The sequence below is a fragment of the Aegilops tauschii genome, chromosome 4 (genome assembly GCF_002575655.3).
Source record: "Aegilops tauschii subsp. strangulata cultivar AL8/78 chromosome 4, Aet v6.0, whole genome shotgun sequence".
Taxonomy (NCBI): Eukaryota; Viridiplantae; Streptophyta; class Magnoliopsida; order Poales; family Poaceae; genus Aegilops; species Aegilops tauschii.
The window spans coordinates 456,982,378-457,009,387 of record NC_053038.3 but is presented as its reverse complement, the minus strand read 5'-3'; the positions used below and the strand labels follow the sequence as shown (position 1 = coordinate 457,009,387).

The 27,010-nt window shown below is 46.3% G+C and overlaps 1 protein-coding gene across 7 annotated transcripts; it reads left to right on the top strand.

The window, feature by feature from the left end:
- The first annotated feature begins 477 nt into the window (after positions 1 to 477).
- On the top strand, positions 478 to 5,128 carry LOC109763695 (probable pectinesterase 8). Of its 7 annotated transcripts, XM_073496907.1 has the most exons (9): positions 510 to 963; positions 1,450 to 1,591; positions 1,683 to 1,772; positions 2,535 to 2,648; positions 3,224 to 3,785; positions 3,884 to 4,055; positions 4,148 to 4,354; positions 4,441 to 4,700; positions 4,788 to 5,128. In XM_073496907.1, the coding sequence occupies exons 5-9, from the start codon at positions 3,421 to 3,423 to the stop codon at positions 4,957 to 4,959; spliced, it is 1,176 nt and encodes a 391-aa protein (XP_073353008.1). In that variant the 5' UTR covers positions 510 to 963; positions 1,450 to 1,591; positions 1,683 to 1,772; positions 2,535 to 2,648; positions 3,224 to 3,420; the 3' UTR covers positions 4,960 to 5,128. The 7 variants fall into 7 exon arrangements, with proteins under 7 accessions (XP_073353004.1, XP_073353008.1, XP_073353007.1 ...); XM_020322568.4 differs by having other exon boundaries at positions 610 to 963; positions 1,683 to 2,648; XM_073496905.1 differs by having other exon boundaries at positions 681 to 963; positions 1,483 to 1,591; positions 4,441 to 5,128.
- The last annotated feature ends 21,882 nt before the right edge of the window (positions 5,129 to 27,010 follow it).

Sequence of the window (27,010 nt, the reverse complement as noted above, 5' to 3'; positions counted from 1 at the left end):
AGCGATGAGCTCGAAACAGTGATTAATGTGGCATCTGCCAATAGTTGAACATTTAAAGTTTATTTGCAATTTCTTCACCGACAAGAACATGACGAAGAATTATTCCTATAAAGGATGTTGGAGTACCCGCCTCCCCGGAGCCTCCACGGGCGAGAGTGCCCTCAGCATCGTCCGTTACACCAGGGCCTTGCGCGGCTGGCTCCATGCTGCGCTCTGCGCCGCCCGATCTCCGCGGCCGCCCCACGCAGCCCGTTAGAAAGCTTTATCACAATTTATATAAAAAAATCACATTATATTTTTGGCACACAATTACTATTTTTTACAGTGTATACAACATTATTAGAAACTTCATTTTTTAGAAATATTATTAGAAACTTCATGACGCACTGAATACAATTATAAGGTCCGAAAAGTTCATTTCGGCCACAAAGGCGACTGTAGCCCGTTAATTATTCGGCCCAGTAGCCGAAATTACCTAAAGGGGAACAAGCAAACCATGGTCGTAGCCCACGTACAAAATGGGCCCCCCTAAGGCGCTCGAAGTCCGAGCAGCAGCCCAGCCTACCGCTGCTCCGCCTCACTGTCGGCGGCGTGCTGAGGAAAGCTGCCGGCGGTGTTTGTTGCCGCAGCGGCCATGAGGTGATGACGGCGACGCACGGCACGTAAGCTGCACTCGCTGTCATCCTTTCTGTTCGGCGCCGAGCGCCTCGATCCCGCGCGTCTCTTCCGAAGAAGATGACGACGATGCGGCAACTTGAGGCGCGTCGCCACGTTCGCCATCGCCTTTCGAGTGAATCGAGGGGCAGGAGCACCAAGCCCACGCAGGGCGACCGGTGATGGAGAACGCGGGCATCGTCTTCCTTAATTTTCGGCATGAGAAGTTGAGGGCGGCGCGCGCGGCATGGAGAACGCGGGCGTCGTCTTCCTTGATTTTCGGCTGCTCCAACGCACGCGGCGGCGCAAGTGAGCATCCCGAGCCCTCTACTGTTGGGGATTTTCTTAAGGTTCGGGGTTAGAGAGAAATCTATGGCTAGGGTTCCTAAATTGGGGAAAACTTGTACGGTTTTCAGTTTGCAATTCCCCTCCTACTCAATTGTTACGAGCCGTGACTAATAACCAGAAAAACAGTAGGAGCTAATTTCAAGCACTCGGGATTGAAGAGAAGGCAATGAACGATACATGTTCAACACTTAATCATGAAGATTAGGCCTATCGCTTAAGAAAATAGCATCAAGGTAGGCCTGATTAGTATTCTCAAGAGAGATCAAGGGGCTCATGATACCAATGATAGAAATAATACTTTAGTGTTAATTTAACATAAATAGAATCTTGACCTCATGATTAGAACACGCTAAACAGAGCGGAAGCATGTGTACCTGAGATGGGCGTAGCTGTTGGAGGCGAAAACTAGGGAGAATGAAATCAGATTGTTAACTTAATTTATTTCAGGGATGTACATTGACAGGAAGTGCCCATTCACAGGAACTGTTTTATCAGAGGCAGAATTAATGCTGGAACATGCCACAATGCGAAGATGAATAGGACTGTCATTGTCCGCAGGAACTGTCTCCATTTTGTAGAAATATCAGAGGTAAGTGACACACTGGAGGACTTCAGGGCTATCTCTCATTCTTCTTACCTGCTGTGGCATCTAACTTGGAAGTGAACCCTCTGCCTTGTAGGTATGAGAAGAGGCACCCCAGCATTTCTCCTCACATTTCTCCTTTCTTCCGGGTCAAGGAAGGAGACCATGTCATCATTGGCCAGTGCAGGTATTGCTTTCTAGCTGATGTACTTCCTCCATTCTAATGAACAAGGTGCTCACACATCCCAAAATTTAACTTTGACCGTAAATTAGACCAACCAAATATGGGCTATATGTAATAAAAATTATACCGTTGAATTTGTATTGGAAAGAAGTGTTCAATGGTATAATTTGTAAGATACAAAAAAATCAAATTATTGATGTAATTTACGGTCAAAGTTGATTTTTCGGAAGTGTGTGCCTTATTCATTGGGATGGAGGGAGTATTGTCTGGTTCTTTATGATTTCAATTCTGTTGGCCCACCGTAAAATTACTTGGGAATGTGAGGCTTAAAAGTTTCAACCCCGTGCAAGGACTCCAAAGGTATGTCAGTCTTCTGCTTGCTTTAAAATGATTTTACAAATGAAGGGAAACATGAATTCTTTTGTTTCTTGACTTATACTTAACATTCTATGGGAAAATAGTTTGTCATTTCCCCATTGGGGTTGTAGTCCTTGATGTATGCGTTGTATTGCCATTGTCATAACCAAGCAACCTTAAATATTATTTTTTATTTTCTTGGGATGAAAATACTCTTATGTGACAACCGTAAGTTTATTAAATGCACAACGGGGTTTCAGAAACTGGGTGGTTACTTTTATTTCTTCACAACAAATTACCGTGATTCCAGGAACTGTTGGATACCAGTCCCCTGCTTGTTCGGATTCCTGAACTGGGGGACTGGACTTCCATTCGATGCTGATATTTTTTGTACTGTATGTGCTGCAGGCCTTTGTCGAAAACTGTGAGGTTCAACCTCCTTAAAGTCATTCCACCTGTGTCCACAGGCGGCACTGGAAAGAAAACATTCACGGCAGCTTGAGCTTGTCAAAATTAGTATAGGTATAGTCGTATTAGATAAAAGTGCCCACTTAGAATTCGTCTAGCTTTGGTGTTTTGACATCTGGTGCGAGATGTTGAGCCCTCTGTCATTTATCTGAATACGCGCATTAAATGCATCCGTGCAAGTCTGGTCATGCAAATTGTGGCAGTTGTTGCCCAGTGGTTGGCTGGTCCTATGGGCTATGGCAGGCACACTATGAACCTTATTTGAAGCAATAGCATCTATATTCTGTTTATCTCTGTCTTGTGATGGTGACGTGCTATTTCTTTGGTTTACATCTTATTGGGATTAAGGTAACAAAACCTTTTTGCCGACCTCACAATTGGTCTTATTTTTTTCTTTCTTCTGTTTATATGGTTAACCGCGGATGTCAAAACTACTTGAATATATTCATCTTGTTATCTGTTGTCCGAAAGAGATCATCATCCTCACACCTCTTTCGCATGATCTCATGGTTTCCTCTTTTGGATATGGGCATTTGCTAATTGTCGCGGCGAACCAACCTTTGAAGCAACTACTTGATCAGATAATGCCTGGATTCTGACAGTGACATGAACCTACCTTTTCATTTCAGGAAATGCTTCATTGTTTAGATGATAGCTGTTCCTGTGGGCTACTGGCTTGTGCGGGCGTCTCAAGCTTGAAGAAAGGAGATCGGTTGTTTGCAAGGCATGCAATTTAGGCTGCTTCTTAAAGCGCATTTGATCCTGTTAAAATGCCCTCAGACCCATCTCATATTCCGAAGCAATAGTGAGACTTCCAGCCATACAGATGAGCGCCAAAGCCATCTCCCTCTATTGCTGTGTACCTGCTGCATTTCTGCTCTTCTTTGCCCATCTCAATAACCCAACCACTTCATTCCTTCGAGCTCTGCTTGATCTTGCAACACCACTCCTTCCATTTAATTTCCTTACAGTTCATTATTTTTCTAACTATCATCGCCATCGTGGTTCGTATGACCCGCTCTGTGATGATTTCCCGCCAGACTTCCCACCGCCTAACACCGCAGCAACATCGATCTTCTGTGTCGATCCCAACGGCTGCTGCGACTTCACCACAGTGCAGTCCGCGGTTGATGCTGTGCCAAGATCCAGCCAAAAGAGGAACGTTGTGTGGATCAACAAGGGCATCTATTTGTAACCAATTTTTCTTTGATCATACTCCTAACATCACTTCATGTTCAAAGTGCAAAATTAATAAGTGTGCTGTTAATGAAGCTGCATTGTTGTTACAGTGAGAAAGTAACAGTCCCTGCTACAAAGCCCAACATCACATTTCAGGGGCAGGGATTTGATCTGACGGCAATCATGTGGAACGACACCGCCAACTCATCACATGGAACCTTCTACAGCGCTTCGGTTTCTGTTTTCGCAGCCGGCTTTGTCGCGAAGAACATCAGCTTCATTGTAACCGCGAACACTGCAGATCATGTTTCAGTTAAGCCACACTGCATGCACCTTGAGTAGCACTCTAACTCTCTTAATCATCTTGACACCAGAATGTAGCACCAATTCCAAGACCCGGAGATGTCGGTGCTCAGGCGGTCGCTCTGAGGATCGGCGGTGACCAGGCGGCATTCTGGGGCTGTGGCTTCTTTGGGGCACAAGATACACTGCACGATGATCGGGGCCGGCATTACTTCAAGGAATGTTTCATTCAGGGCTCCATCGACTTCATCTTCGGAGATGCTAGGTCACTCTATGAGGTGAGTCAAAGTTATTTCTCAAGGACTGGAAGAAAAAGCACTGAGTTCGTTCACTAATTCCTTGCTTCCACATGTGTACTCCTCAGAACTGCAGATTGATTTCCATAGCAGATCCTGTGCCTGCAGGGGTGAGATCCATCACAGGTTCAGTTACTGCACATGCCCGGGAATCCAACCAAGAAAACACCGGGTATTCATTTGTCAACTGCAGCATCGGTGGCACCGGGTGGATATGGCTCGGGCGAGCGTGGAGACCTTACTCCCGTGTTGTATTCGCATACACTTCGATGTCAAATATCATCGCCTCCGATGGATGGAATGATTGGAATGATCCTTCAAGAGATCAGTATGCCTCTCCTGTACTGCTAGTGTTTTCTGGAATCAATTCAGAATGCACGCTAACATCGGTTTGTTCTATGATTTCCATTGCCAGGAGTGTGTTTTATGGAGAGTACAAGTGTACAGGCGATGGCGCACACCTGGCGGGCAGAGTGCCGTACGCTCTTGAGCTCAGCGACGTGCAAGCATTGCCTTACTTGAACACATCTTTTATCGACGGTGATCTATGGCTGAAACCATACTGCGACTCACTAATATCTGCATGAAGTCATAAATTCCCAGTTTAAAGTTATGTAGCATTGTATCACAGACAAGCAAAAGGAACAAGTTAGCACAAATCCATTTGTTGGATTCTCTCACATACCATATAGTACATTAAATCACCTGGGAAAAGTACATCATTTGGAATTTCAGAAATGTATTGATTTCGACAAAGATTGGATTGTCCTCTGTCACTAATCTACATTTACTTGACCTGGTCATTGTAGCTGTAATATGCATATATGAAACAAAAAACAGTCATGGTGAAAGAAATGATCTGCACATTAGATCTAATAAACCAATGAGAGAAAAGGATACATGTCTTTAAGATAGGTTCTCAAGTGTGAGAAGAAAGTTCATAGTTGCAAATCGTTCTGAATACACATTTGGTTGTTGCCTGCTATCTACTCTGCGCTTCGGGTAACATCAGCTGAACAGTTCATTTACATCGCATGAATAACTGGTGAGGTGGAAGAGAGAGAAAGGAAAAAAGAGGTCTTGCCTTCTCTTAGCCAAGAGATTATCTCTAATCAAAGAAAGATAAGATATGCCATACATAAATCAAAGTAACGCTACAATAGTTACCCATAACACGAAAACGCAATTTCTCGCTAATTGCAAGTAATAGTGGTCGCTTGCTCGCCTACACGGTGCCCTGTTGTGGTCTAGGCCAATAGCTAAACTCGCCTACACGCTTTTTTTGTTTACTAGTACATATGCCCGTGCGTTGCAACGAAAGAGATAATTGGCGTGTCCACAAAATGGCATTTACAGAGTGAGGAGTCGTGGTCTTCTCGCAGGTCATGTGTTGCCAGCAAGATCTTGGTGTTTGTGGGAATGATCAGCTTGGTAGTGGTCACCAAACTTGTGCCTAGTTTTTTTCCTCCGAGTCCGCCTTCATCTCGGTGGTGTTCCCTACGTTGCCATTGGGGATCCAGGAGGTTGTATAGTGGTGACTCTCTTCTCCGACAGCGTTGGACAAAGACTTCCAGTTTTGTAGTCAGGTGAGCACGTGGATGATCTTGGGCCGACGATTCACAGAGTTTCGGCCTCATCGATCTGCGATGGGTCAATCAATCGGCTGAACGTTGCTTCAGCTATGGTGCTTCGACGGACCTGGTGTGTGGGGTTGCTTGTCTTCTCTGTGTTCAATGTCTTTAAGCAGCGACGAGCTTCGAAGAAGATGTGTGCAGGGGTGTTCAAAGACTATTATTATTTTGCTTTTAGGAGGTCTTTTGCGCAAAGTTTCTAAAACACGTGTGTTTCCAAGTCCTTTTGTCGAGTTTTTAGTGTATGTGCTACATTTGCTCTCTCCAATTAATATGTTTTTTTTTTAAACATCCATTCATGAACCCACAATCCCATTGTTGATAGTTTTGGTATGACTTTTGTGCAACAATAATGATCAACGCCATCCACGGACGCAGTCCCGTTAATTGTTGGACACCTGGAATTAATTGCAGTGCATAATAATCCTGCATGTTTCATTTTTAAGATCCAATTAATCGCCATGCAGCATCCCGCATTAGAGAGCCAATTAGCCATGTATGCCGCATGCAAGCCCTTTCTTTTTCCAGGCTCTCTTTTCTTTAGACCATCCCACGATTTACTCTACCCAGCATATTCCTCTCCTTTTAAGGATCTCTTTTCTTTCCATGAGCGCACAATTTCCTTTCTTTTACCCAGCATATCCTCTTTTATTTTTTTAACGCTCTCTTTTCTTTACATGAGCCCACAATTTCCTTTATTTTACCCAGAATATCCTTTTTTTTATTTTGGCACGTACGTGCTCACACAATTTCCAACTAACATATGCTTTTTTTTTCATTGACATGTGCCCACAATTTCCTTTAATTCGAGCCAACACCACGGCATAATTTATGGAGTCCCTCTTCTTTTCTTGATGATTGTCAAGATAGCTTCCTTATTTTCGGTTAATCCAGGGACATATAAAAAGTGGTAAGGTTTTGTATAAAGAAAAGAGGTTGGATAATTGCTAACACAAATGCTGGCTAGCTCGGATGGATGTGTCCGTCAATGTAGGTAATTCAGGTCCTGACTTCGATCCTTCTGGGGTGCAAATACTTTTTTCGCTGCTTGTCCGTCCGATGGCAATAAAATTGGCTGGCCCATCAGATGTACCATGGGCCAAGGCCCAGGCGGCCGATCAAAGGTTCATGTGTGTGTGATCGGCAACTTTTATTTAGACAGGAAGAAACATAGATCTAGTTTTAAATTTAAATCTCATCCGTCAATCCGTATGCTTAACATAAAATCAACGGATATAAACGGGTGACGTATGGAGAACTATGAAAGTCTGCTTTCTTTAATATTAGATAAAGATAAAGATATGATTTTTGAAATGTGAAAACACTTCTATTAATTACATGAACATTACACTTGTATGAATAACTTAGTTTTAACATATGTATTTTCAGTAACACACTAATACTTCTAATTATTAAAAAAATTATATATAGATAGTTAGATTATATATTTTGATATTTATGTAAAAAGAACAATTTAGTCGGTAGCACCTGAGCGCTAGCCCAACTACTATCCGCGGCGGGCAATGTTCTCGGTATAACAGACATGTTCTCCCCATCCGACGCTTTGGGGGATGTCCTATGTGACGCATTCTGCGTCAAGTAGGTGTGGCTTCGCACAGAGCAGCTGATTGGCGGGCTTTCTGGCCCGCGATGCGCGCGTTTTGCTGTTTCTCTGCCTGGGCCGGCCCATGAAGAAAACAAATCGGCAGCAAGCATAAAAAAATAGGCGCCCTCCGACGGGACCGAATACAGGATCTCATGAAAGTGATCATGCGCTCCTACCGGTTGAGCTACCAAAGGTATTTGAACATGAAGCAACGTAAATTAGTAACATTATTTAAAATTGCAAACACAGTTTGACAAAATCCCAATTTTTTTCCAAAATTTGAGTAATTTTTTGAACATACGTTTTTTTTCTTCAAAAAATGCAAACAAAATTCTATGAAAAAGAACTAATTTTGAATTTCCCAAACATTTTTGAAATTTGTGAACAATTGTTTAAAGCACGAAGGATTTTTAAATCTTGAGAACAAATTTGGAAGCGCAAACTATTTTTGAAGCAGAACCTTTTTTGAATCTTGAGAACAAATTTTGAAACGGAGAATTTTTTTGAAAAATCCCGAACAAATTTGGAAGCGCGAACATTTTTTGAATCTTGAGAACAAATTTTAAAATGGAGAACAATTTTGAAAATGCCGAACAAATTTGAAAACGCGAACATTTTTTGAGTATGTGAACAAAAAATTTAAATCCAGTACATTTTCTGAATTTCGAAAGTTTTGAACTTTTTTGTGTAATGAGAACAGTTTTTGAATTTTGAGAACATTTTTGGAAACACGAACAAAATTTAAAATTTTCGATTTTTTTGGAAAAAAGAGAAGAAAAGAAAAATAAATTAAAATAAAATCCTAAACATTTTGTAAAGCTGCGAACATGTTCTGAAAAAGAAAAATAAACTTGAAAAATAAAAGGAAACAAAAAAGAAAAAACGTAAAAATGAAAAAGAAACAGAAAATGATAAAAAAAAGTAAAGTAAAGTAAACAGAAAGGTGAAAAAAAGTGGAAAACCAGTAAAAGAAAAAAAACTGGTTCACGGAACCGTCTAGAAGGTTCACAAAACCGGAGTCGGCAGTTCGTAAGTGGACCGGCCCAAAAGCATCGCTCGGTGCTCGCGCCTGTGCGAATCGCCGGCAGTTTGCGGCAATGAGCGGTCAATAGGATTTTCCGACGCTTTGTGCGACAGGTTGTCAGGGATTTGCACAGAGCGTTCGTTACTGGGCTGGCCCAAACTGGTCAGAATCGTTATTTCGTTTGGGTGGTTTTCTTCAGTTCTCCTGGGCGGTTTTTGTCGTTTTTTTAAAACAAAATTCTTTCTGTGGTTTACTTCTGGTTTTTCTTCCTTTATTTTTTCATCTCATTTGTTCTTTTACATTTTTAAACCATATGAACAGCTTTAAAATACTCAAACATATTTTAGAGCAAGTTTTCTGAAAAAAAGCAAGCACATTTATGTTTTAAATTCATGGAATTGTATTCGTGAACGTTTGACAGTTCATAAATATTTTCTAGAATACATGTACATTTTTGCAAAATTAAGTATTTTTATTCATATTTTTTGCGGGAAACTGTCGATCTATTCATTTTCAATCATGGTGGTACAACGAACACCAGAAATAATAAAAGTTATATCCAGATTCATAGACCATCTAGCGACTACAAGCACTGAAGCGAGCCGAAGGTGCGCCGCCGTCATCGCCCCTTCCCCGCCGGAGCCGAGCACAAGTTGTTGTAGTAGACAGTCGGGAAGTCGTCGTGCTAAGGTCCATAGGACCAACGCCCCAGAACAACAACCGCCGCCGATGAAGAGAGTTTTAGATCGGAAGGATCCAACCTGAAGACACGTGAACAAAGACCGGATATGAGCGGATCCAACAAAGATAACCACCGACCAAATCTCGCGAGATCCGCAGGAGACACACCTTCACACGTCCTCCGACGATGCTAGACACACCATTGGGATGGGGACTAGGCACGGAGAACCTTATTCCATCTTCAAGAAGCCGCCGCCGTCTCGTCTTGTTGAGCAGGGCACAAACCCTAACAAAACTTGAAGAAGCACCTGAAAACGGAGCCCTCCCGCCAGCAAGGGCCATGATCCACCGCGCACCCATGGCCCTAAGGCCACAGGTGACATGGGAGATCGGCGGCGTCGCCGACGGGAGGCAGAAACCCTAGCCGCCTTTTCTTGGAGGAGGGACAAAGGGAGGAGTTTCCACTCAGACCACCCCAAGTATTTTTTATTCATGAATGAACACTTTTTAAAATTAGATGAACACTTTTTATATATCCATGAATATATTTTTAAAATAACATGAACAATTTTCAAAACTCAAATGCTATATGGTGGCATGCTTATGGACACGAGACACGTACACCTCTCTACTCAAGCATTGTAATACCAGATCATTCAGTGCTCACTAAACACAAAAATAATTGACATCAGCGACATGTAAAGCAGTTTTTGAAATTTTAAAATCCATTACTTTCAAACCACTCGGCCATTTGTTTCTTTGAAGAAACTAATGCATGCCCTACATACGAACACAAAACAACTTTAATGATATGTGAGCAACTATTTCTCAAACGTGCTTTCATAACTGAGTAGCCTTTCCTACTTATAAATTTTGGAGTTGATGGTAAGCTCACATGTGGGACCAACAACCTTCACCAATAGAAAAGCACCTCTACACATATGTGGGACTAGCAAGCTTTCAAGAGACATAAATAAACAAATATATTTAATCGCATATGGAACCTAATACAAACAAAAATACAGTTCTACTTTCTTGTTAGGCCAATATCTCTAGAAGGCACAAATAACAAATGATAAACTCGACTCCAACTCAACATTATGCTCATTTTCAATTTCTCTTCTATATTAAGTTCTTCCGGTTATATATTACACAACAAGTGAGTGAACAAATTGTAGTTCTAAAAGACAATAGACACTGTCATCTGTCGATCCATTATCTTGTGCAGTCAACTGAGTAAGGCATATTCTTGTATGTTTCAACATTCAAAATGCTATGCCTCTTGCATGACATACTATTTTTTTGATAAAGGGTTGATTTTATTGACTCAAAAGAAGCAACAAGTGGATACACACTCAAATAGCGCACACCCGGCTTCTGCATAGTTAGAATGCATACAGACAACACAAACACACGCACACAAAACAAGCTAGCAAATGACATAGTCATATAAGACCAAAGCTATCTGTACGTGGGGAATAAAGAAAAATCCAAAGTGGTTAGATCCGTGATTGAAAAATTACAAATGACCATATCCACACCAATCAGCTCATGACACCACACAGATCACAAGATTTTTCAGCAGCAACGCCTTCAAGAAGGGAGCGATACTTAAGCATCGTCATCACCGAATCCAACCACATGGCCAGAATCTAGGTTTTCACAAGACATACTATGATTGCTTAAGATTCTCAAATGCTCACCTCATGTCTTTTAATTGTATTCTGGCTCTTTTCAATCGTGAACCACGTGCATAGGCTGCAAGACAGACGATTTCCTAGTCAAGTGACAGCTCCTCGTATCTTATAGCTTTGTAGAAATGCAAGGGGCATTGTGCTAGTGTATAAGTCTACAACACTAATCTACCTAATTTTAAAGGGCTCACAATCAATTGAGGTCTTCAATTGAAATTGGGTCATCCGATTTTGATCGGGTCAACAATTTCACAAAGCTCTCTCATTCAATTCTTTTATACTGTACATACAATAGGTTTCCTAATTTTTAAGGCCTCACAATTACTTGAAGTCTTCAATTTAAAATTGAGTCACTCAATTTTGAGTGGGTCAACAATTTCTCAAGGAGTTCTCGTATTCAATTATTTTAATTCACTATTGTTCCCTAATTTTGAAACTCTTCAATTCGATTGAGATATTCAATTATGGATTTGGTTGATGATTTTGATTGGGCCAATCATTTTGTAAATCAACCAGATGCAACCCGCCCATAAAAAATATCAATCCTGCGCACCCTCCCACCACCTAGAAAAAAACGCCACCATGATGATACTGTAGCACTATATAATACATGCAACTATAGATGCAGAAATTTCTCCACATAAATATGAGTTTCTTAGCGAATAACACATAATCACATCGAGAAAGGCCACCAAATCATTGAATTATAAAAAGTTAAAACACACTCCATCATCTCCCCGCCCCGCCAAACAAACTATTCCGCCAGTTCCAAAATATAGGGGGTATTAGTTTTTCTGGAAGTCAAATTCCTTTAACTTTGACCAAGTTCAGAGCCAAAAATGTCAATATTCACAATATTAAACAAAAAACATGGAAATTCATTTCATGATGAATTATACCGATTTGGTATTATGGATTTTGATATATATCTCTACAAATTTGATCAAACTTAAAAAGATTTGCCTTTAAAAAGATATAATACACCTTATATAAAATAGAGTGAGTAATGTTTTTAAGAAACCCAACAATAGCAACGGCGCAACAAAGCGCACCCAACCTTTCTAGTTTAGACGGTTTCCTACTCGAGTGACCTAACTCCTCGTATCTTATAGCTTTGTGAAAACGCGAGGGGCATTGTGCTAGTGTATAAGAGATTATTGACTTATTGTTGTGGTAGAAAATAGGTCTGATCTAGAAATTCGTATTTGTACCACAAACTTGCTTTTCGTGACTGAAAGTTGCTTCTGAAAAAATATTCATTGGAATATGCCCTTGCGAGATTTACATTGAAGGATCTTGGCGTGAGAAACACAATATGAAACGGATTTAACTGGGACACCCGATTTGGAAGCAATGCATTTTTTAAACGTTCAAAACAGTTTTGCATGTCTCTTACATCATCTATTTTATTAATATTTGAATTGTTGTTGATTCTGATTTGTAGTGCCACGTGCAGGGGCCAACGGATGCAAAAGGCACATGAACGCGCCCTAGATGCATCTTTCTATAAATAAATGAACACGTTTTGAAATTATATGCATATTTTTTAATGTGTAAACACTTTTTTCAAATATGTGAACAAATACATTTTAACTACATACCTAGCGTGAGAGGCTGAATTGGTCTTCCGACTATGTGCTGCTACGAGCGTCACATTGGTGAACTCTAAGGGCATCTTCATCGCTGATCCTTAAATCGTCGTCCGTAGCGCGCTGTCCGAACGTGTTTTGCCATTCAGTGTGGTACCCCATCCATCCGTGGACCGATTCGGATGTCATTTTTCTCGCAAGCCGGAAGGGGAGGGGGGCTGCGCTTTGCGGGCATCCAGACCACTGCCACGCATGCGTATGACCACCTGGTCCCACCAAAAACCCTCTCCCTCGCCCATGCCCTTTCTCGCCCGAAGTGGTTTTACTGCATTCATATCGCTCTAGAGCGCTAGCACCACATTGATGTTGACCCAGAGCGGACGTGGCCTTTCACTGGCGTCAGCATTGAAGTGGCTCACCGGCTAAGAGCACCGCTCGCGCCGTGTCCCGGTCTCCATGCATGTTCAATGGCAGAGAGGCGTTACTAGACGGGACGGGACAAATATCTACCGCACTCAAACAGGCTGCCTGTCCCCCCGTCTGCCGTCATTAAATAGGCACGTCGACCGAGAAACTAACTCCGGCCCCGCATTGACACATCCCGCCCCTTGGCCTTATCGGCATCCACTATCTAAATGAGGCCACACCGGGCACAAACCGTACCACAAAACGTCTCCTCCACATGATCCTCCGTAGACCACATCCGCCATGAGCATGACTACGAGCAGTAAAACGTTGCGGGAGAGCCTCTCGACGGAGGAGAAGCACGTGGTGGCCCGTGGCTGGCAGGGCCGTCGTGCCAGGCAGATAGAGGCCAGGCATGCTGACCAGCTCCCCGAAGGTCTTCGACGATGACCCGACGATCGAAATGGGCTCCCACGATGACTCGACGCCCCTGCCTGTGCCGGTCCATGTTGGCTTGACCATGAAGTAGGCGCATGCGCACTTCAATGACGCCATGGCGGAGAGAGCAACCAGCGGCCTTGCCGTTGTAGGCGTTTCGGTAGGCGCAGGAGGAGCAACGATACAACCTCTACCTCCTCGAGCAGCACCGGTTGGCGGAGGGCCAAATCTACTGCGAGCGCGTGAATGAGGAGGCGGTGGCGCCATGGCATAGAACCCCAATTTTGTCGTTGAGCAGCAGGCACCCTACGAGTCCGCGTGCACTCAAGCCGCTCGCAACTCGGTCGCGACGCATCTGCCGCGGAGGCAGGGCTGGCGGCGCAGGTAATCGCGGTTGAGAATGCCAACAGTTGCGTGCCCTTCGCGCCGCCAACGACACGTCATTGATGCTGGTGGCATGACGAGTGTGTCGTCCCATCCACGTCCATCATCGACCTCACATCCAACGATGACAGACGGTTTGTGGACTCCGACGAGGAGGAATAGGGCATAGGAGGTGGCAAAGCCTCAGGTCCGAGTCTCATGTCCTACTCTCTGTACATCAGGGGACTCAGCCGGCCGCCAGACATGGACACGGCCGCCCAACATGGGCACGGAGGACATGCGCCGCCTTAGATTTAGACTAGGTTTAGGTCCGATCGCTTTTTTTTAATGAAATGTGTTGAAAATATAACGAATGTACTATTGTTTAGATGAAAATCATCTGGTTTGTATGTAATTTGTCCGGTTTGTTAAAATACGGTTTGAAATGTAGACGGGCTTGGTTAGATGCCGACTCCTGTATCACTGTATGTGGACCCGACCATACGCATCCACAGAGGGATATAGTGTCCGATTTGGGGTCAGTGTTGGAAATACCCTAAGATACATATGTGCTTGGCCATATTCTCAATAGATTGTTCTTCTTTAGAACCTTCTTGGAGTTTCTTACTTACACTTATTTCGTCAAGTTGTCGATGAAACTCATAGGAGGGATGTGTTGTGGACCAGGGTCAATAGAAGGCAATTGGGGACGATTTTCTTTGGTACAGTTTTCCTTTTGTATCAGTTTTCCTGTTTTGACTGGCCCAAGTGGTAGTGGTCATTTGATATTGATTTTCTTTCCTGCACCATCGGTTTTGTTCAAGTTTTCTTCTCCATTATTTCTTTTCCTTGCTTTTGTTTTTCCCTTTTTGCTTTTTCTTATTTCTTTTCTTTCCATCGTCAATTCTTTTGTATGCCGATTTACTTTTCCGGAGCATTGGTTTTGTTCAGGTTTTCTTCTCTGTTTAGTTCATTTATTCGGATTTTTTTCCTTTGGGTTCTTCTTATTTCTTTTATTTCCCTTTTCAATTTTTTTGTTTTTTCCCCTTTTTTTGTTTCCTCCTTTCTACCATTTCTAAAAGTCATGAACAAGTTATAAATCCAAAAAAAATTCTATAGTTTTCGACTATTTTCAAAATAAAGGATACATTTAATATCCGAAAACATTTTTTTAAATCCATGCATTTTTAAAAACTTTGATAATTGTTTCTTAATTATTGATCATTATTAAATATATTGAAATTTTTTAAAGATTCAAAACATTTTTGTAGTACACGAAATTTCTTAGAAAAAATTTAAGAACATTCTTAGAAATCAAGCAATTTTTTAGTTTCGAGAATATTTCTAAAAATTCAAGAACATGTTTTAAATCAATTAAATAACCATTTTAAATTTGTGTATTTTTTTAAAAGGTTTTGATCTTTTTTACTTTCTACTACGACTGATTTTTTTTCTGAGAAATACAATTGGAGAAATGGAGAAGGAAGAAAAAAGCAATCAAGGTGAAAACAAACGCTCCACGCACCAAGGTGGGCCTGCTGAAAATGCAACCTCCTATGTGTTTGATCACCATTTTGATGTAACGTGCGTCAAACACTCGTTCCGCCCTTCTCAATACCTAAATTTGGAAGCATATTTTTTAAAATCTGGAACATTTTTTGGACTTGGCAGCATTTTTTGAATTCACAAACATTATTCAAATTCGCTTACATATCGTCAAAAAAAATTTCAATTCAGACACAATTTTTGAATTCATGAACTTTTTCCGAATTCACATCATTTTGAAAATTTTCAAACATTTTTAAACTTACGAATATTTTTGTGAATGTGCATACTTTGTTTTTTGAATTTATGAACCTTTTCTGAAATCATCAACAATTTTTAAAATTATGTACATGTTTTGAATTCAAAACATCAAATTTGTGTATAATTTTCAAAATTGAAATTGTTTTAGAATTCATGAACATGTTTTTCAAATCATGAATATTGTTTTTATATCGGCGAGCATTTTTCCAGATTTTCTGAACATTTTTTAAATTTGTGAAAAACTTTCAAATTCTTGATTTTTAGATTTTGTTGAACATTTTTTGAATTCATTTAAGAAAAAGGAAACAAACATAACAAAAAGGAAAAAAAATGCGCCTTGCGCCCTACACTAGGCGGGCCCAAAGCCGTGCAAGGGGAGGAGGGAGTCCGAGTGAGTGTGGCTACACGTTTGCTTGTAGTTCATCGCTTTATGCAGGGTTATCTCTAACGGCAATCACCAAACAGACCTCTCAAATGTCCGCAGAGAGCCGGTCGGGTGGAGGCCCTCCAAATCCCTCATTTTCTGGACTCTTACTTGTACCAATAGTGGGCCAGAACAATCAAGAGGAAAAAATATGAGTGTGAGGGAGACGTGGCCCAACTAGAAGTGGGTCGGGCAGGTCATTCAGACTCTCCTATAACTCGATTTGAGAATGCTTTTTGTTATTTCAGACATCCAAATCAATCGACAAATATTTGATAAATAACGTTAAAGGCCTAAGAGTGTCCGAACCCCTCAGTCCGAACACATAGGAAAGATTTGATAAGTCGCGTTGCAGATGCCCTTAGGATAGGAGGTCCATTCTCAATACATGTGTTTGATACGTCTCCAACGTATCTATAATTTATGAAGTATTCATCCTGTTATTTTATCATTCTTGAATGTTTTACAATCATTTTATAGCAACTTTATATCATTTTTTGGGACTAACCTATCGACCCAGTGCCCAGTGCCAGTTGCTGTTTTTGCTTGTTTTTTACAACGCAGGAAATCAATATCAAACGGAGTCCAAACACCTCGAAACTTGTTGGAGATTTTTTTATGGACCAGAACACCCAAAATGGGCCATAGCAGCACCTGGCGGGTGCCCTGATGGGGGCACAACCCACCAAGGCGCGCCGGGGGCCCAGGCACGCCCAGGTGGGTTGTGCCCACCTCGGTGGCCTCCTGCACCCCCTCTTTACCCTATAAATTCACAAATATTCCAAAACCCTTCGGGGTTAACCTAGATCAGAAGTGCCGCCACCGCAAGGCTCTGTAGCCACCGAAAACCAATCTAGACCCGTTCCGGCACCCTGCCAGAGGGGGATCATCACCAGTGGACATCTTCATCATCCCGGCGACCACCACGATGAGGAGGGAGTAGTCCACCCTCGGGGCTGAGGGTTTGTACCAGTAGCTATGTGTTTAATCTCTCTCTCTCTCTCTCTCTCTCTCTCTCTCGTGATCTATATCATGGGCTTTGTTAACATAGATGGATCATATGATGTTTCTCCCCTCTATACTCATGTTGTGATGAATTGAATCTTTACCCTTTGAAGTTTTGTCTTGTCGGATTGAATATTCAGATATGAGAACACATGATGTATGTTATGGCACTCAACTTGCGGATTCCCGAGGTGACATTGGGGTAAGCTATGCATAGGGTTGATGCACGTCTTTACTATCTTTTCTCCGATAGAAACTTTGGGGTCTCTTTGTAGTTCTTTGTGTGGATTGAATATTATGATCATGAAGTTGTTTGATGCATATCGTAGAATTAACTCACGGATACTCGTGGTGACATTGGAGTATCTAGGTGACATTAGAGTTGGTTGATGTGTGTCATATGGTGTTACTTTAGTACGAACTCTTGATTAGATCGATCGGAAAGAATAGTTTGCGTTATTTTAGTACGAACTGTAGGATAGATTGATCAAAAAGAATAGCTTTGAGGTGGTTTCGTACCCTACAAACAATTTCTATCTTTTGTTCCCCGCTAATAGGAACTCGGGAGTGATTCTTTATTGCACTTTGAGGGATAATCATATGATCCAACTATGTTAGCATTGTTGAGAGGTTGCACTAGTGAAAGTAGGGACCATAGGCCTTGTTTTCAAGCATTGCAATACCGTTTTTGTGCCCGTTTACTATTTGCTACCTTGCTGTTTTTATTTATTCAGATTATAAAAATATATTTCTACCATCCATATTACACTTTTATCACCATCTCTTCGCCGAACTAGTGCACCTATACAATTTGCCATTGTATTGGGTGTGTTGGGGACACAAGAGATTTCTTGTATTTGGTTGCAGGGTCGTTTGAGAGAGAGCATCTTCATCCTACACCTCTCACGGATTGATAAACCTTAGGTCCTCCACTTGAGGGAAAATTGCTACTGTCCTACAAAACTCTGCGCAAGGAGGCCCACCACGTGTCTACAAGAATAAAGTTGCGTAGTAGACATCAGTGTTTCTCATCTAAAAAAAGGTACATGTGATTTTCAAATGGATTTTTTCTTGCTAACTTCATGTTTACTCTTTTCCTGGGCCTCATGAATTGGGGCCCTATCAACTGGGCCGGAAAGGAGTCCGAATCGTTGCACGTTCACATTTTGTCATGAGAAACATAATATTTCAGAGTCTTTTTTTGTCTTGAGGGTTTTATTTGAAATCCAAATAAAAGTGCCTCGTCGAAAAGAGAACGAATGAAGACATAGATGCAGGAGAGCGAACATCCTAGACATGATGACAGCCGATCTAGACTATCTCGTCGACCAATTTTTCATGGGGATCGATGCTAGAACTAGTTTGAAAATTGCTTGAAAGTTGAATATGTGGGAATACGATAGGTGGGTCCACTCCAGTCAATTTATTCCAGGCAACAGCTGTCCCGGACGACCGAGTTGTCCCTTCCAGCATACACGGACCTTGCCACTCTCTCTCTCCTATTTTTCTCAAGGGTGAGAATACGACCAAATCAACAAACACGGGGGGGGGGGGGGCACGTGGACTTGAGCGAAGCAAGAATTTGGTCTAGATATGATCATGAGCCTGAGCGAAGGGGAGAATTGGAGCCAAATATGACCACGGGCTTGAGCGAAGTGGAGGACTGGAGCCGGAGATCTAGTGCCTGAGCTAGCTCCAGTTTGTCCTCATTTACGCATTCAATTCCAAACGGGCCACAATCTCATCGTCGAGCTCTTGCACTTTGATGTGTCAGCCAATAAATCCTAGAAGAACTATCATTATCATAACCGATCTAGGATCACTTCAAATTTGGAACAAGAAAAGTTTACACTTGGGGAAGAAGAAGATACAAGAGGAAGGAGATAGGGAAAATGTGAGCTAGTTTCTTTTACGCGCTACCCGCCCTCTCTCTCTAACAGTCGATCTTATATACTTCTCGTACAACTCACTCGCATCCTCCCAGTATAACTCACTACACGGCCCACGGCCCACTAGACAACGCCATCCCACGCGACACAGAGTCTACTCAAACTACTCCTTGGCGCCCAACTTAATCATCTTCACTGTCCTGGTTCCTGGTTCTGCAGCCGTAAGTGCCACGGTACTGATGGGTCCCGGCTCTCCGGAACCAGCTTGTCCCTAAGCTAGTGCATTTGGGAACGGCTGACGAACTGTCTCATAATCTTCCCAAGTAGCATACGATGCAGGTAGAATTGTTAACTTTGTTTGCTAGACATTTGTTGATAACAAGTTCAGGCTGGAGATCTTCCACATCCATTAAAAGTGGTGCTGGTAAAGGTGGTAAAGACTGGAGTGTGGTCGGGTACATGTTGTTTCAGTTGGGACACATGAAACACATGATGTACCTAACTTCTTTCAAACAGATCTAATTTGTGTGATGCGGCCCAATCTTTTCTAGGATCTTATAGGGCCCAAAATATTTGAATGCCAACTTAGGAAATGGTCGATTGACTACTAAAGATTGAGCATATGGTTGCAGCTTGATAAAAAACATCTTTTGCCACTTCAAATACTCATGGCGAATGGTGTTTATCATCTTCAGACTTCATCTTGGCTTGAGGCTTGCGTAACTGAGCTTTCAAATATTCAGAATAAAGTTGTCTTTCCTGTATCAATGGTCCACATCTGCATTGGCAGTTGACAAGGAATGAGGCAGTTCTCCCATGTGTGGTCCATGCCCATACGGTGCTTTAAAAGGATAACAACCCAATGAGGAATGATGAGAAGTATTGCACCAAAACTCTGCTAAAGGTAACCAGATTTCCCATTTAGTTGGGGTATCATTAACAAAGCATCTCATATAAATTTCTAAGCAAAGATTCACCCTTTTCGATTGTCCACCTGTCTGGGGTGCCTAGCATTAGACATCTGAAGTTTGGATTCCCACAAAGTTCATAATTCTTTCTAAAACTGCTTGTGAACACTGTGTCTGTGTCAGAGGTGATAGTATAGGGCATGCTATGCAATGGACAATATTCCGTAAGAACAACTAAGCAACTGAAGCAACTTTGTATGGATGTCTCAAGGGCACAAAATGACTATACTTTGTGAATTCGTCCGCCACTACCATGATAACAGGATAGCCACATGATTTAGGCAGTTCTTCAATAAAGTCTATGGTCACATCCTCCCAGGCACCTTGTGGAATAGGAAGTGGATTTAGGAGCCTTGGATACTTGCATTGTTCATGTTTTCCTGTTGACATACTTGACACTGTTGGAAATTTTTAGGACATGTTGTTTGAGACCAGACCAGTGAAATAGTTTCTTGACTCTCTGATAAGTGGCCTAAATTCCTGAGTGACCTCTTATAGGACTAGCATGAAGAGCTTCTATGATTTTAGTTTGTAATACTGAATTAGCTCCAATCCAAAACCCACCCTGATGTTTAAGCAAGCCATTTTGAAGAGTAAAATCTGGGTTTGTTTCAGGAGTAACAACCAACTTCTGTAGTAGTTCTTGTTCTTCTGAACCTACTATAAAAGAATTAACAACCTCTTGAATCCACACAAGTTGAGAACTTGACACATCTAAGACAAACACTGTCCAGCTCTAGAAAGGACATCTGCAGCCATATTATCAATTCCTTTCTTGAACTGAAATTTAAACTGCAATCCCACCAACCTGACCATGACCTTTCTTTGCAAGTCTGAAGTTAGGACCTGATCTTCTAAGCTACACAAGCTCTGATGATCAGTTTTTATGGTGAAAAGTGTCGGAGTAAATGGCCACGGGTAGCCTAACTAACCGCCCCTGGTTCTTCTGAAAAAATTATCAGGCCTTCGGGCCTCCAAGCACTCCGAGCATTGGGCCGCCTTCCCTGGCCGGCTACCTCTGAAGCCGACTCCCGGAAGGCGACCCAACCTCACCAACTCCTCCCCAGGACGACTACGGGGTGGCCGACTCCAAGAAGCCGGCCAAGAAAGACGCCGACTCCTAGGAGCCTGCCAAGACCACAACCACTTCAAGCCACTCCCACATAACGGCGACGCGACGGGGTGTGGCCACAGTGCGGCCCACTACCCCCGAAGCCCGAGGCGGGCATGGCTACAGGAGGCCGTACGGGACGGTCATCTCCTGTGCGGCTCGGCACTGTAGCCATGCTAGCCTCGACGTCACCCACGACCGACTCCCGTATGGCCCGCGGGCGGCGGGCCCCTTCAGCCAGAGAGAGACGTGAAGGCGGCCCGGCCTTTCCCAGTCGGCCAAGAGCGTAGCCGGCCACTCCCTTCCTCGAAGCAGGAGCCCCATTAAGGAGACAAGACGAGGTAAGGCTACAGTGATAGCCCTCGAGGCGGCCCACTGTAGCCACGCTTACCTCGACAAAGCCCTCATCATCACAGGCGAGGCAACAGTAAGCAGCCGCCGACAAGACCCTGGGCGGTGGGGCCGGCCTGTCGACCAAGTAGCCGGCAGCCGGCGGGACCGACCAGCCGGCGGGACCCAGCAGCCTGCGGAGAAGCCGGCGAGCGTAGACACTGACGGCTGGGACCAGAGCCCAGCCGGATTACCATTGTACCCCCGGGGGGTAGGCCTATATAAACCCCCCGGAGCACCCATGCAAAGGGTTCGCACCGAAGCATAGTTGGCCTCTGAGCATAGAGTTGCCTTCTTAGCCTAGCATACACACCATAGATAGAGAGAAGCAAGAGCTGGCCTTGTTCTTCTTCTCCCTTGATCTCAACAGCTCTAGGAGCGATTGTAGCTACCTTTCATCGATCTAGTGATCATGCGGAGACCCCGCAGAGCAGGACTAGGGGTGTTATCTCCCCGGAGAGCCCCGAACCTGGGTAAGATCCGCCGACGTGCATGTCTTCGCCTCATCCCGTTTCCAGGCACCGGCGACGTTTTATTGGCTCCCACAATGATAAGCCATCCCTTGGCATATGTCGCACCAACCACCCGACATTCGGCGCCCACCGTGGGGCCAGGTGCACCGTCGTCCGGAGACCTGTTCTGGACGGGAACCCTCTTCCTCCCCCGCGAGCGCAGCCAGCCTGCTACGCCTGATGGCATTTGCCTCGACGCGCTGCAAGGCGTTGACGACGCCTGTGCAGCGAGCCGCCTCGCCGATCTGCTCGGCGAGACTCGCATCTCCGACGAGCCTGCGTCCGACGCAGGCACCGACTACCGCGAGAGCCGCCTCGTCAGCCTCCTCGACCAACTTCACGTCTCCAGCGAGCCTGCTGCGGACATGGAGTCTGTCGGCTCCACCGACCCGATGCTCATCGACTCCGACACCGCGTCGCTCGACGCCTACCCCTCCGACGTGGTGGTCTTCGACGACCCCCTCCCTCGAGCTGACAGCGGCAGCAGCGCTGTCACCGAAGTGCTGGTCATCAGCCACGTCTCCAACTCGGGCGAGAATGCCCGCGACGCTCAGCAAGCGGCGATGCACGACCTCTCCGTCCCCATCCCGGCCGACGCCGACGCCGAGACCCTGGAGGCACGCCGCCTTGCCCTTATCATGGAGGGCCAGAAGATAGCCTCGATGAGACGCCTCACCGAGGCCCACCAGCGCGAAGTCGACCGCGCCGCCTTCGGCACGCCGCCGCCTAGCGGCCCGAGCCGAGCCGGCTTCGTCCAGAAGCGCGGCGCAGCCATTGCCAGCATGCTGGGCGCAGATCGCCCCGTCTACGCCACCCCGCTCGAGAATCTGCGAGCCGCTCAGGCGGCTACAGAAGAGCTCAATGGGCTGGGAGCCGATGAGCTCCCCTACATGACGAGACGGATCCAACAGCTGCTCGACGCGGCTGCAGAACGGCACGAAGCCGGCGCCCGTGCTGATAGTCATCCCCCGCGCCGGGAGCACGCCGCGACGTCCCGCTCGCCGACTGCGAGCGGCGCGCGCCAGAAGAAAGACAAGGAGCCGGCTGCCAGCCGCAGCCGGACTCGCATCACCATCGAGCGCGACGCGGATGGCCGCCCTCGAGCTGTAGAGCACCAAGGAAATCTGCCTCCTCCCCCGCCTCGAAGAGAAAGACGCCTTACTCCGCCGCCTATCACACACCCGACTCTTGGCGACCGACTCGGCTGCCGAGAAGGAGTCGGCGAGAACGACGCCCGCCACAGGATCGACCGCCTTGCTCGATCCTTGGCGTTAGAAGAAGAAGATGATGTCGGCCCGCCATGCTTTGGCCCCCGCATCCGCGACGAGCCCTTCCCCAAAGGGTTCTCGCTCCCCAGAGACACGCCCAAGTACAACGGCTCGGTGAAGCTGGAAGATTGGCTCATCGACTACTCCACGGCCGTCAGCATAGCCAACGGCAATCGGCGCGTCGCCGTGAAGTACGTCCCCCTCATGCTGCAAGGCACTGCGTGCACATGGCTCTACAGCCTCAAGCCCTACAGCATCAACAGTTGGCTGGACTTCACCGAAGTCTTCGTCCGCAACTTCACCAGCACCTACAAGCGGCCTCCCAAGCCTCGCCAGCTCTCCCTCTGCGTCCAAGGGCCCAACGAGTCGACACGCGACTACCTCACGCGATGGGCCGAGCTCCGCAACTCCTGCGAGGGAGTGCACGAGGTCCAGGCCATCGAGTACTTCACTGCCGGGTGCCGAGAGGGCACCCTCCTCAAGCACCGACTCCTCTGCGACGAGCCGGCTACCCTCGACGAGTTACTAGTCATCGCCGACAAGTACGCCACCGCCGACTCCTCGATGAAGACCGAGATCCGAGTGGACGCCTCGGGGAAAGTAATTGCTCCGGCTCCCAAGACGCCGGCTGGCGACCCTAATCGGCGCCCCTACCAGAACGACCACAAGCGCAAGGGCCCCATGCCGACTTCCTCCAGTCGGCAGGTGGCCACAGTTGAAGACGAGCAGCCTGAAGAACGGCCCGCTCCCAAGAAGAAGGGTGGAAGGCCGGCTTGGCAGCCGTCTTTCTCCTACGAACAAGCACTCGATGCCCCCTGCAAGTTCCACAGCGGCGCGAAGCCGTCCAACCACACAACCCGGAAATGCCACTGGCTCACCCGCATCACCAAGGGCGAGGGAATGGTGCCGCCTCCGCCTCCAGCTCCCCAGCAGCCGGCGGCTCGGCCGGCAGTCGGCGCCATCCAAGACGAGTTCCCCGAAGAGCACGCCGCCTACGTCGTCTTCACTAGTCAAGCCGACGACAAGCGCAGCCGACGCCGACGGCACCAAGAAGTGAATGCAGTCGCCTCTAGCACCGCCGAGTTCATGCATTGGTCAGAAAAGCCAATCAGCTGGAGCCAGGCTGACCACCCAGAGGTGATGCCTTCGCCTGGCTCCTACGCAATGGTCTTGGACGTCACCCTCGCGACGGAGAGGCGAGCTGCCAGATTTTCCCGCGTCCTAATAGACGGCGGAAGCAGTATCAACATACTGTACCGCGATACCATGGAGAAGCTGAATATCAAAGCGAAGCAGATCATGCCGAGCCGCACCGTCTTCCATGGTATCGTACCCGGCCTGTCTTGCTCTCCAATCGGCAAGATCAAAATGGATGTTCTCTTCGGAGACAAAGATCATTTTCGCCGGGAAGCAATATGGTTCGAGGTAGTGGATTTGGAGAGCCCCTATCATGCACTGCTTGGCCGACCTGCTCTGGCCAAGTTCATGGCTGTGCCCCACTATGCCTACCTGAAGATGAAGATGCCGAGCTCGAAGGGGATCATCACGGTAGCCGGCGACTACAAGAAGTCCATCGAGTGTGCCATGGCCAGTAGCCAGCTGGCCGAGTCCCTCGTGGTGGCAGAAGAGAAGAAGATGCTGGAACGGGTTGTGGCCATGGCCGGCAAGCAGCCGGCCTTGTCCCCCAACCCCAAGGATTGTGATGCGCAGGGCTCCTTCCAGCCTGCAAAAGAGACAAAGAAGATACCTCTGGACCCGGAGCACCCGGAGAGGTTCGCTGTCATTGGGGCGAACTTAGACAGTAAATAGGAAGGCGAGCTCATCGACTTCCTCCGTGAGAATCGAGACATCCTTGCATGGTCCCCAAAGGACATGCCGGGTGTCCCGAAGGATTTCGCCGAGCACAAGTTACATGTCCGAGATGATGCGAAGCCGGTCAAGCAACCCCTCCGCCGGCTGTCAGAAGAGAAGCGAAGAATTGTAGGAGAAGAGATAGCCCGGCTCCTTGCAGCCGGCTTTATCATGGAAGTGTTCTTTCCAGAGTGGCTTGCCAACCCAGTTCTGGTTCTGAAGAAGAATAACAAGTGGCGTATGTGTATAGACTACACGAGTCTGAACAAGGCCTGCCCAAAGGATCCGTTTGCCCTGCCACAGATTGACCAAGTGATAGACTCCACAGCCGGATGCGAGCTGTTAAGTTTTTTGGATGCATAGTATCATCAGATCAAGTTGGACCCGGCTGACCGCCTGAAGACTGCCTTCATCACACCCTTTGGAGCTTTCTGCTACCTGACAATGACATTCGGCCTGAGAAATGCCGGTGCCACTTTTCAGCGTTGCATGCAGAAATGTCTCTTGAAACAACTCGGCAGAAATGCCCACGTCTACGTAGACGACATTGTGGTGAAGACAGAGAAGCGCGGTACCTTGCTGGAAGACCTGAAAGAAACATTTGCCAACTTGCGCCGATTCCAAATCAAGCTCAATCCCGAGAAGTGCGTGTTCGGAGTGCCAGCCGGCCAGCTAGTAGGCTTCCTGGTCTCCGAACGCGGCATTGAGTGCAACCCCGTCAAGATCAAGGCCATCGAGAGGATGGAGATTCCCACCAAGCTGCGAGATGTGCAGAAGTTCACTGGCTGCTTAGCCTCCTTGAATCGTTTTATCAGCCGACTAGGAGAAAAGGCTCTCCCCTTGTACCGACTCATGAAGAAGTCCACTCACTTTGAGTAGAATGATCAAGCCGACCAAGCCTTCCATGAGTTGAAGAAAATGTTGACCACTCCGCCTGTCCTGGCTGCGCCGACTGAGAAGGAGCCCATGCTCCTCTACATCGCCGCGACAAGCCGAGTCGTCAGCACTGTTGTTGTGGTCCAGCGCCCGGAGGAAGGCCGAGCCCAGCTGGTCCAGAGGCCGGTCTACTATCTCAGCGAAGTACTATCCAGCTCAAAGCAAAACTACCCGCACTACCAAAAGATGTGCTATGGGGTGTACTTTGCTGCCAAGAAACTGAAGCCCTACTTCCAGAGCACCCCATCACGGTCGTGTGCACTGCCCCGCTCGCCGAGATCATAGGCAGCCGGGATGCATCCGGCCGGGTGGCCAAATGGGCCATTGCCTTAGCGCCCTACACGATCTTCTATCAACCCCGCACCGCCATCAAGTCGCAAGCATTGGCCGACTTCCTCGTCGATTGGGCCGAGACCCAGTACTTACCGCCGGCTCCTGACTCTACCCATTGGTGGATGCACTTTGACGGGTCCAAGATGCGCACCGGCTTGGGAGCCGGCATCGTCCTCACCTCTCCCAAAGGCGACAAGCTCAAGTACACGCTGCAGATCCACTTCGCCGCCTCCAACAATGTCGCCGAGTACGAGGCGCTCGTACACGGGCTCCGGCTAGCCAAAGAGCTCGGCATACGCCGGATCCTGTGCTACGGCGACTCAGACTTGGTGGTCCAGCAATCATCTGGCGACTGGGACGCCAAGGACGCGAACATGGCGAGCTACCGTTTCCTCGTCCAGCAGATAAGCGGATACTTCGAAGGGTGCGAGTTCCTTCACGTGCCAAGGGCCGACAACGACCAAGCAGATGCCCTAGCACGGATCGGCTCCACCCGACAAGCCATACCGACTGGCGTCTCCCTCCAGCGCCTCCTCAAGCCGTCCATCAAGCCGTCTCCAGAGTCGGATTCCATCTTCGTACCGCCTGCGCGAGAAACAGCCGGATCCGACTGGAGAAATCCCGCAAGCGGCACGGGGACTTCGACGACTGGCCCGGGGACTGCCGTAGTCGCACCCGGCCCGGGGACTTCAGAACCCGGCTCGGGGACTGCAG